Source organism: Symsagittifera roscoffensis, chromosome 6 (genome assembly GCF_963678635.1).
Source record: "Symsagittifera roscoffensis chromosome 6, txSymRosc1.1, whole genome shotgun sequence".
Lineage (NCBI taxonomy): Eukaryota > Metazoa > Xenacoelomorpha > Acoela > Convolutidae > Symsagittifera > Symsagittifera roscoffensis.
This window is the reverse complement of record NC_087067.1, coordinates 17,717,041-17,729,325: the sequence shown is the minus strand read 5'-3', so window position 1 is coordinate 17,729,325 and position 12,285 is coordinate 17,717,041. Positions and strand designations below refer to the sequence as shown.

Genomic DNA, 12,285 nt, shown 5'->3' with positions numbered 1-12,285 from the left:
ATTTAAACCCATTTTTTCTCGCCAAAACAAAATGCATTACAATTCATTTGAAATCCATTATAATGGATTTATAATAAGTAGGAAATTACATTAAAATGGATTACATTAATTTTTGTTTCGCGCGTCGTGCAAAATTTTACACGAATTTTTGCATTTATCAAGTGAGTTATGCGGAAACTTTGCAAAGTGAGTGTACGGCGCAATCCATTTCTAATTGTACTAATTTGTAAATGGGCAAACGCTAGGGAGGTAATGGAAGAGGGATTAGTCCACCTGTCCCCCCCCCCCCTTTACCCCCCTCCCCCCAAAAAGATTTCTAATAATTTAACAAAAATTGTTGAAAAGAACAAATTCAAAAAAGTAACCTAAGCAGAAAAAAAAATTAAATTGAACAACAAGTAACCTACGTAACCAACTTTAGTTTAATTTAAAACGTAGAAAAGATTTTATGTGCGTTGAAACTCGCATCTCAGTAAAGTGGAAAAAAACAGCTATAATTTAGTTTCATTGTCAATGTTCACAAAAGTGAAAAAAAATCGATTATAATGGATGAAAAAAGGATTTTGTTGCCTCGAAAAATAGTAGAGAAAAGTTTTTATTTTGGTATGTCAATCAACCCATTCCAATGCTTGTTTGTAGTACTTGAGTTTGCGTGGAAATCTAAAAAACCAAAACACACCAGAATAATTTTCAACGGTAGGAAAAAACGGCTAGATTCTAATAAAATTTATATTTAGACAGTGTAAAAGTTTAATTCAAAACAAGGAATCAAGCAGTACTGTTTCTGTTTTCAAAACTCTGGTTGGAGAGATCGGCTTCAATTGTCACTTCGGTACTTCTGGGATCTGCTTGACCATTTTCAGTTTTCAAATCGGCTCGCAGATCTTGTTTGGAAAATCCCATCGTCTGCAATATCTGAGAACTGGACACGTTACCTGGTCGGAAGTTACTGGATCTTAACTGATTAATAGGAGTTCCTTCTTGTTGAAATGGCAATGGTTGACTCGGAGGATTGCAGCTTCTCTGGTTGTATAAACTAAACTCCTGGCCCAAATGAACATTTCTTGGCTGTGGATGAGTATTCTGATTTTGATGAGAACTGTGCCTTTGTTGAGATTTTTGAGCTGAAACGAAAAAATATAAATATGATATTTGAAAAAACAGCACAAAGTCGAGATAATGAAATGGAGAGAGTTTTTCAATTTTCAAGCTCACTGAAATCATTCCTCTGACTATCGAGCGATACTGGTAACCTCAGAAAGATTTACTTATATATCTATATCATCAATTGTGGGGTGCTTTTGGTTGTGAATTTTCTAAAAGACTCCACATTTTTCAAATATATCATACCACTTTTTCCTTAACGACATTTAGACTTTTGGAAAACCTTTTTAACATTTAACTAACATTTTTTTTGCAAAATATCCCCTATTTACATCCATCAAAACTTTGCGACACTATTTTTTGAACTCTTCTCGCATTAAAAATTTTTCGCGCTGCACTGATCGTTTAAAAGTATCCCCCCAGCCTGCGAATTTTCATTAGTAGTGTTTCTGTTTGCTTCACCGATTGTTATAAAAATTGGCATGCGGACTAAGTAGATTGATGGAAAAAGAGCCAAATAGTACTACAAAAAGTTTTGATTATTAAAACAAACCGGGTTTCATGCACTTTTGGATGTAGATGACGATTGAGATGATGGCTGCAGTCAAAACAATCACAAGGGTGCCAAGTATTCCCACCAGGATCCTGAAATTGATTTAAGAAATAAAGTCGGCGATCATCAGGAGGAAATTTATTCAAGACTCGTTTCAAATATTCGATGTCTAGTTTGTTATTTTTTGTCCTTTGCTCTTTTCATCACCAATATTTCGCATTTTTTTACTGAGACGCTTTTTTTTTCAGTGCGGATATTTTTATCGAATAATAACCCGTGTTTTTTAACGGCTAATGCGTAATCATGACCGTTTCATTCAATACAATCATCAAAAAATCAATAATGGTAAAGTTTTCGAATATTGTAAACTTGAGAATATTGTCTCTTGAGAAAAAAAAACACCTGGAGTGATCAAATTGTTTAATCATTATTATTTAGCCAATCAGAAAGATGTCGCAGTATATTTTCAAACAAATTTAATGTTTCGTTATTTTGTAAAATACCCCCCGCTATTCTCGTGCACTTCAGCATGATTTATACATTTATAATAATTTTTTAGTTAAGCATTAATACCCAGGACGCCTGGTTTATTCATTCAGCTATTTTTTGTCAAGCTCCCAGAGACAAAGTCGTGGCTTTTTTCAGACAGAGGGTGCCAATGTGTTGTGATTTTACATCAGGTTTTGCAATTATTGCTAAACATACTTATTTAATTAACTGGTCACTTAGTTATGACCTTCATTAGCCATTCTCTCCGGCGGAGAGAATGATCTCTCACTGTTTTAATGTTTTAACTTACCGACTAATTCATCTTAATTCTTGTTCTTTTTAATAGTTTTAACTTAGAATTAGCTACAACAAAGTAACATTTTATCATGGCGCAGTCATCTAACGAATCCAACGTGAGAGGAATACCTCCCTTTTGGCAAAACCATACGGTAGACCCACCCATTCCTTGGGAAGATTGGAGTGATCTGTTTCAATTAGCTATAATTGCTAAAGAAAACATAGATATAGAAAATCTACTCAATCCGTCGGAGAGACAACATCCACTACCACCAAATTTGGAAAACCCACCGGACGGTGAAACAGACGCCCAAAGACGCTTGAGATTGGAGAGAAATACCCAAGAACAAAGACGATATGACGAAGAAGAAACAGCTTCGATAAAAACCGAAACTAAGAAATTTAACGGAATGCGAATAGAAGAAGCAGACAAGAAATTACGTTCGGTCTTATATCTGGCATTGGGAAATGAAGGAAAAAGGATCTTCGGACAGAAATTTACCAAGGTGAAAGTCTTACAAATTTCCTTTAAAGAATTCTGGGAGTGCTTAGCGATTGCTTTCGTAAGAAAATCAAATGTCACATTTGAACGACATAAACTGTTAAATAGAAAACAACGCGACAGAGAATCCCTCGAACAATTTTGGGGTGCCTTAGCTGAAATGGCGAAAAAGTGCGACATATCCGCAGGAGAAGAAGAGTGGATAAGAGATATTTTCATAAATAATATGAAAAACTACGACATCCAAAGGAAATTATTAACAGAAACCCTCCCTCCACGCGAAGCACTAAACGTAGCACTCATCGATGAAAAAGGAATTCTGAATCACTTGAAGTTAACTAATAATTTTAAATCCAACGGATCATCTGTTTATAAACCAAACAACCATTTTAACGTCAAAAGAGAACCAACTCTCAACATCGAAAGAAGTAACAGCTGTATGAAGTGTGGCGGTTCATTCTCAAAAGGACACTTAGCAGTTTGCCCAGCAAAGGACACGACTTGTACTTCTTGTAAATTCAAAGGTCATTTCACCAGACTTTGTAGATCTCGACGTAAAAATGTAAACATTGTAAATACTCAAATTGTAGATAATACAGATTTTAATCCGTCGGATTTTCCTGATGTAAATAACGACCACACGGATAGATAATGTTGCGGCGTCATAAACGCATGGTCGGAATCTGGACAAAGTGAAAACGACGATTACTCTGTACTAAATGTAACTACAATTTTTGATAACGACGGAAAGGAACTGAAGAAATTATTAAACATCGGACTCGGAAAAGAAAACCAAGTAATTTTAAACATTCAAGTGGATTCAGCTAGCCCGGTGAGCTTTCTTAAGAAAAACGTACTTCACGAATTGAAATTACGCGATCCCTACTTGAAAATTTATCCGGTGGATAAGACAACTAGAGACCTTTACTGTGGATTCACGGATAATGCCATAAACATCACTGGAAAGGTGAAGATTCCGATATTCTCAAATGGTTGGTCAGACAACGACTGTCAATTCTTCCTAACCGAAGGACATGAAAGGAATATCTTAGGAAACGACAACCTTCCAAAAGTGGGAATAGAAGTCTCTCAGAAACATTTTCCACATTTCCAGACCAACAAGCAGTGTAAGTCAATAAATTCCATTTCCCAAACAAACCAAGATAGGGAAATCCTTAATATATCAAAGTCATTTAAAAATTTATTCCTTCGGATTGGAAAAATCAAAAATCAAATGAAAATTACCCATTTTCACGAACCATTAAAACCAATTCAACTAAAAGGAAGACGAGTTCCCCTCCATTTACTGGACGCGGTAAAAACAGAACTCAATAGATTAAAAGCAGAGGGACATATTAAAAAATTAGAAAATTGCGACGAAGACAGATTTATTAGCCCAATAGTCATCACTTGCAAAAAAGACAAATCCATCAAACTGGCGTTAGATTCCAAGTTCATAAACAAACAGATTTACAAGAACAAATATCAAATGCCAAACATCCACGAACTTGTAGACAACGTCGCGGCACAAATTACTAATGATTCCGTTGGAGAAGTGTGGTTTACTAACTTAGACTTAAAAAATGCATACAGTCAATTAGCATTAGACAAATTTACTAGTAACCAATGTAACTTCAGTATCGTGGGCGGTGACATTACGGGTACTTACCAATTTTTAACTGGTTTTTACGGCTTAGGGGATATGCCCAACGAATTTCAAAGAGTAATGGACTCTACGTTAGGTTCAATCCCATTTACTAACTGTTACTTGGACAACATTTTAATCTCTTCCAAAGGAACATTCTTAGACCACAAGAATATTGTATTAAAAATTTTATCGACCCTCGACGAATACAACTTTGCCGTAAAATGGTCAAAATGTAAATTCTTTCAAAAAGAAATAGAATGGTTGGGATTTAAAATCTCTAAATCAGGAATTACCCCGTTATTCGACAAATCGAAAGCTATAAAAGACCTACCTATACCGAAGAATCTGAAAGAATTACGATCATTTTTTGGTTCTATAAACCAATACATTAAATTCGTCCCAAACCTTGCATCCTTAGGAAGCCCACTCCGACCGCTCCTAAATAAGAAATCAATATTCCAATGGAACGATGATCATACAAAAGCGTTTGAAAGAATAAAAGAAGAAATCGTAAACCTAACAGAGAATACACATTTCGACGTAAAACGAAAAACTAGAGTGAAAACAGACGCATCACACAATGGACTTGGAGCCTCGCTGGAACAACTCCATGGGAACGATTGGAAAACAATCTCATTTGCGTCACGTTTTTTAAATCCTCACGAGTCTAAATACTCTACTAACGAACTCGAACTTCTAGGGGTTGTTTGGGCTGTTGAGCATTATAAAAATTACCTTTACGGATCTGATTTCGAAATAATCACTGATCACAAGGCCCTATTATCCGCTCTTTCACCAAACCACGGAAATAAAACCTACCACAGTAGATTAACAAGATGGGTAGACAGATTATTACCTTTTAATTTCTCAATCAAACATATCGCAGGAAAAGACATGGGCTTCACTGACCTTATTTCTAGAATTCCATCCGGAAAAGCCCTCCCAACATCACATTACGACGAAGAATTCGTAGTAGCAAACATTAATAAGATTAATAAATCATTAAATCTGTCGGAGAAACTAAGAACTACTTGCTCAGCCATTGGTCTCAATCTGGAAAATTCCGACTACGTCTTATTACGTAATTACCTAATAGCAGCAGTACTAAAACTTATTAACTCGTCTTTTCCAATTTGCTCATTCAATCACAGAAGAACAGAATTTTGTACCTCAAATTGTATTCCAACGGATTATTCCAACACAAATACTTTAATTATTTCCATTTCAAATTCCGCATTTCTTTATTTTTTAATTCTTAATTGTAGCCTAATTAATTCACCTGTAGATAAAAAAATTGTAGATACTGTTAATATGAATAATAAGAATATTGTAATTAATCCCACCACTTCCGGTATTTCCGTAGATTTAGAATTCAAACTTTTACCAAATCATATCAATCTCGTTAAAAAATACCGTGAAAACTTGAAGTTGCCGGATCGACCCTTGGATTTAAATATTTTATTTAACGCCAAGTTAGTGGCTCTCTTGACAGAAGACGATCCCATGTTAAGCCCTATTGTTAAAGCACTTCAAAATAAGGTGGAGAAGATTAATGCAGATTCTCCTTATTTCAAACATTTCACCCGAGACCTTCACGCATCCGATGGATTACTTTACATGGACGGCAAACTCGTTATTCCATTTACCCTACGAAACGCGATGATGAAGACCCTCCACGAAACACATCCAGGTCAATTTGGAATGAAATATTTGGCCCAATACATTTGGTGGCCCCACATTAACAGACAAATCTACTTTCATGGAATTAATTGCTCAGAGTGTACATCGGCGGGTAAGAATATAAAATCTGTTATTCCTAATTCACAAATTAGTGAACTTCCTCCATTATCAGAACCAAATGAAGAACTTAATTTAGATTTCGCGGGTCCTTTGGATTCTTATTGGGGGTCAAATAAATACATTTTACTTTGTATTGACAGATTTTCTAAATTTCCGTCGGCAAAAATTACATCATCTACCTCTTCAAAGACAGTTATAGAATTTTTACAAGACTACATATTCTTACACGGGATACCTTATTCTATAAGGGTGGATCATGCTACTTGCTTTACAAGTCAAGACTTCAAATCATTCTGCGATTCTAACAACATCAAAATAATCTTTTGTACAGTAGGCGATCACCGTTCCAACGGATTAGTCGAAAAACTTGTACACACTGTAAAAGTCAAACTACTGGCTATCTCAAAAGAACATCAAAAAACCACACTGCAAAATGCCGTTTCAAAAATCATTTGGAACCTACGTTCTACTTTCCAATCAAAAATTAAATGCTCACCTTTCGAGATCCACTATAACAGAAAAACAAATACTATTTGGAAACAATTAGCTTCGGGTAAACCTTCCTTTGGAATTTTAGACAAAGGGAAATCAATATTGTCTAAGGATCGAGCTAAGGATTGGAACGCGGATGATAGAATAGAAGACGGATACAAGGACGATTTGATTGCGAAGAAGAACAAAAATCCGACTGAAAAAGGCTACGATACAGACTATGCTTCATCCTCGAAAATGACGCAAAACAGAATACCAATCGAAAGCCCTTTTAAAGGTAAAATCCTTCGGAAAACTAATGGTAATATCAACCGAGACTGTTTTTATAAAGAACTAAACAAAAGAATTATAAATTCTTCGACTTCGACAGTTAAGTTATCCGACGGAAAAATAATACGAAAATCCGACATTGCGATTCCTATCTCTACCTCAAATAAAATCAGACCTTTTAGAGGAAACATTTCATTCCCGTACTTTTCTAACCCTAATGTTGAAGTAGGTCAGAAACTGGAAGGCTCAAAAAGAAAACCAAAACCCAAGAAGTCAACAAAAAGAAGGACCAGACAATTAGACCCGACATCATCCGATAACCTAACTAGGACACGCATTTCTGGATCATCATCCATCCCGACAAGAAGATAGACACGACGCTCAAAGAAGTCACCAACTCATCCAGGTTACCTCGCTTCGGATGAATCTATGCTAATTCCTTCGGATATTTCGGATACTAGTGAATGGGAATGGATAGCGGGCGGTTTCCCTTGTAGAGACGTAGCCAGAGAGCGCTTTATTTCGGATTCACTTACACCTCACATCTCAATCGGAAATAATTTTAATTCTACTATAACCAATCCTGAAATAAAATCTGAGATTTTAGAAAACGACAGTTTCCCAATCAGTGAACAACCCATGGATCAATCATATGAGTGCCCAATAAGTATAGTGCCAGCCAGCCGAACATCTAACTCGGCGGATCAGAGAACCGCAAATCAGGGAGGGGAAAACGACACCATTGGACAAAATGACTTACAAGTTGAACATAATCCGACGGAGACCGACTCAAACACAGACTTTCCGGTGTATGAGATAAGTGACTCAACGGATGAGTGCACTATATCCAACAGTCCTGCCATAATACCCGGTAAAATTCCTGCTACTATCCGTCGCTCTAGTAGAAATGTCGGCCCACCAAAATTTTATGGTCAACGTTACTTTATTGATGCCGTAGAGAGTGTCCAAGAAGCCTCTGGTTTGGCGGCCGAGCCTATTGTGTTAGAGATTGAGGAACCACATGAGACAATCAACAAGACGAATCCGGCGGAGTTAATTGTTCTAGATTCAGATTCATCATCTTCATCAGATCAAATGTCAAACTCATCAACCGATGAATCACTGAGAATGGAAATAGCAAATTTCGGCGACCACTCCGATCTTGATAGTGAACTTTTCAACACTGAACTCGAAAACTTTTTAAAAGACTATAAAACTTTATAACCACTTAGATATACTTTAATCTGATATTCTGGCTTACCAAATAACACACATTACTGAGTAAACCGGTGCTAACATTCAGATATTAACGGCCGTTCACTAAACTTAAGAACTTAACCCTGCGGATAAAATTTCATGTAGTAAAAAGAAGACATCTTCACGTGTTTTCCTAAATTCTTTAATTCGCCTTCACTCCAGTTTGTGTTTTACAAACCAAGACCAACTCCATTAAAATTATGTGCTATCTACGCATTTTACCTTGTAAACCGGTGCTAATTTTCCAGTTACCAAAATGTGTTTGCTAAATTCGACAACTTTATCCTTCGGATAAATTTCACCCTACAAAAGAAATTATCATCTGTTGCTCCCATAATTTCTTTAAATCATATCCTCTTCACTCGCGCATTATAAACCATGACCTCACTCATAAAACGTGGTCCTAAATTCAGCGTTGTGCCAAAACGTGATGCCTTTATCTCATCTTAACATAACCCTTATCCATCGGAATCTGGATAACCTTTGTTGCTGTCATTTAACACTAGTGGAGCTTACTTAGTGTTAGTGCCTCATCTTAAGGCGCTTTAATTTTCTTTCCTCGTCCTTAAAGGGGGAGAAAGGAGTCAGTCATAGTTAGTTATTGTGCATTACTATATTGCAATTTAAATTTTTTCCTGCTTAAGGGAATGTTGTGATTTTACATCAGGTTTTGCAATTATTGCTAAACATACTTATTTAATTAACTGGTCACTTAGTTATGACCTTCATTAGCCATTCTCTCCGGCGGAGAGAATGATCTCTCACTGTTTTAATGTTTTAACTTACCGACTAATTCATCTTAATTCTTATTCTTTTTAATAGTTTTAACTTAGAATTAGCTACAACAAAGTAACATTTTATCACAATGTTTGGCATGTTCAAACCGTAGGGGTAAAAACTTGGTGTTTTCGGAACGCGGGGACCAAAACTGTTTGTTTTTAGTCTGTGATGAGCGAAGAAATCCGATTTGATCTGTAGGGATGTGAGCGCATTTCTTGGGACCGTGGCAATCAAAATAATCCGTTCAGGTTGTGGGGAATGAAAAAGTTAGTTCAGACAGTGATGAACAAAAACGTTTGCTTAGACCGTTGCGACGAACCAGGTTTGAAATCGTTGGATCGTGGAACTCGGAGATCGTGGTCGGATTATATATATGATAGTCTATTCATTCTGTATTTGAGACGTTATTTGTTTAACTTTGTTTAGGACTATTTTTCAGACTTAGTTTGGGATCATGTTCAGAATTTGAGTGGGGCTTTGACTTGGCTTGGCGACTGTGGGTTTTTGGTCGCTAAATGGATTGATTGGGGTTATAAAAATTTGAACATAAAAACCGACCACGACCACGACGGGGGTTAAACTTGGCCAGTTTTTTAACGTTCCGTAAAATTTTTACCAGCGACCAATTGCCGGCTGCGACAAATTGTTGGCGCATAAATAAATACCCTCTAACCAAAAATTTATATCGATGAATTCGGTGATTTTCTCCATAGCGGAATTTGAGTCGGGACAGCATTTAGATTCATCGCAGCAGACTTGTCCATTGAAACACCTAAAATCATACATTAAGTTGCTAGATGTCAGATTTCGGGGGTGGGGTATTGGGTTTGCCAAAATAGGGTTTTTAAAGTGATTTGGCAGAGCTCGGAAAAGACAACACCCCCTCAATTATGCCCCATTTTTTTCATTAGGTTATATATTGTGATATGATTCATGATGAAATGTGTTACGAGTAATTGATAAGATCGGCGCTGTTCCAGCAAAGAGAGGTTTTTTCATCAGTGCCGTTCCACCCAGAGACTGTCAGAGAGGTCATACTACACTTCGTCTTCTGAACAGAAGACTTTCGGTGAAGGAGTGTCAAACCCGCCTAAAAATGGATGATTGAATTCATATTTCAATAATAAAAAGGTTGCAGCGTCAAAATTTAGTATTAAAATCTGACTGAAAATAGCCGAAGTGGAATAACGTGGAAAAAATTGTATAGTACTAATGCGCAAAACATTAATTTTTGCAGGTAGAAATTTTTAATTAAGACTTTTTTGGACTTCTCTAAATTTAATTGCAAGAAATTATTCCCCTGCGAACAAAAAAATTCCATAACAGCAACCAAACAATTAAAAAACACGAGGCATGTTCTTTTAGCTGAAATACTTCTATTGGAAACAAGTTGATTAGCATAATCTTATTAATGTCAAAAAAAGTGGCTGAGACAAAAACAAAAGGCAGAAAAAAGACAAAATTAAAATTTTAGTGAATCAGATTTTTTTATTCTTCAAAAAACGGGGTGGACAAGTGTTTTGGGTCTATTACCACACCCAGTATTACCATTATTAGAAGTTTTGGAGAACTAAGCGAACTTACAGGTGTATTCGTTTGGTGATGTTTTTTGGACGCCGAGTTAATGAATTATTTTAGTACTTATAATTAGATGGTATGAACTGTCTAACTGATCAAAAGATAGTTTTACAATGCAGATAGTTAACGTGCAGAAAAAATATGAACAAAATTAGAGCCGATGCGTTTTATGTACTAGTTGTATAGTTGTAGCTCGACTCTGCGTTTTCTGTAGTTTCTCGCATAAGGACTTTTTCAACAGTTTATAAGATGTTTCATTACGTAATAAAACTGCAGGTGCTGTTAAATTGAAGTTAAGTTAATATATTACAAGACTTACACAGGTGACACGCAGAGATGTTTCTAAGAAAAAGAAACAGAATCGAAGTCCAATTAACAGCCAGATTAATCGTACTTTTCGAGCTTAACTCGCCTCCATCCCCCCCCACCCCCCGTTCCCACGGATTTAACGCTTCGGATCCCAAATTGATTATCCTATGAAAATCTCGTTCTTTAAATCTTAACTCCTCTCTTAAAATGCGTTTTTTTTTCTCAGTTTAAAACTGAGCTGATTTAAATTATCTGGACAAAATGAATAAACCTTAAAGTATAGAACGCGTGTTTCTCAAACTTGGTTGATTTTAGACAAAGAATGATGATGAAAAAACATGCAGAAAAAAAAACAATTTTTTCAGAATGATTATGGTGCAAATTATTTTGGAAAATTTGGGCTCAAAGTTTTTTTTTCTAAAGCGGAATATTTATGACTAGTTATGACTAACAGATCAATTGCTGACAAAACTATGTCAAGTTGAGCCTTATGTAGCCCAACGAAAACTGAGAAGAAAATAACCTACTAAACTTTGAACAATTTTTTTTTCATTAGTGTGTATCTGGAAGCCATTTTTGGTTAAAACTTTTAACTTTTGCCCATATTTTGCATTAAAAAAATTGCACCAATTTAATTTCACTAAAAATTTCAGCAATTTTGTTTTCTTCATTTTTCATCTAAAATCAATGAATTGAGAAAAAAGCGATTTGAATTTCAAGTTCCGTTCAGTTGTCCAGATAATTCTAATCACGGCTGGTCGAAATTTGAATATTTCAATTTACCAGAAGCAATAGATAGTGAAATCACTGCCTGGAGGATACAGGCCAAGGAGTTGTTCAGCACATTTAAGGTGACCCCGAGAGCGTAAAATGAGAGGAGCTAATTAGAAGTTGAGAGTGAGATCGAATAATTTTACTTAAAAACAACTCAAATGTTTGCTTGTTATCGAAAACATAGTTTATGGAAAAGATTTGAAAAAAAATTTGTAAACTACAGATGAGTCATTGTTTATATGTTTCAAGGAATCAAATCATTTTGTTTTGCAAAGTTTTATGTACTATTCAACTTAATTTTAAGCGCCTGAGCTCTAATTTCACTACGTGAAAAAAACTGAAGGGATAACATTTCTTGCGGTTTCACGAGTTGATGTAGACGCAGTTTATCCTCAATCATCAAAATTTAATATAAAATGATTATTAATGAAA

At 35.7% G+C, this 12,285-nt stretch overlaps 1 protein-coding gene across 1 annotated transcript; it reads right to left on the bottom strand.

The window, feature by feature from the left end:
* Positions 1-744: 744 nt before the first annotated feature.
* Positions 745-10,945, bottom strand: LOC134848400 (uncharacterized). The gene is made up of 5 exons (XM_063865830.1): positions 10,777-10,945; positions 10,143-10,282; positions 9,866-9,964; positions 1,658-1,749; positions 745-1,124 (listed from the first exon to the last, which is right to left on the bottom strand). Exons 2-5 carry the CDS (start codon positions 10,226-10,228, stop codon positions 769-771), a joined length of 633 nt encoding a protein of 210 aa, XP_063721900.1. The 5' UTR covers positions 10,229-10,282; positions 10,777-10,945; the 3' UTR covers positions 745-768.
* Positions 10,946-12,285: the final 1,340 nt, after the last annotated feature.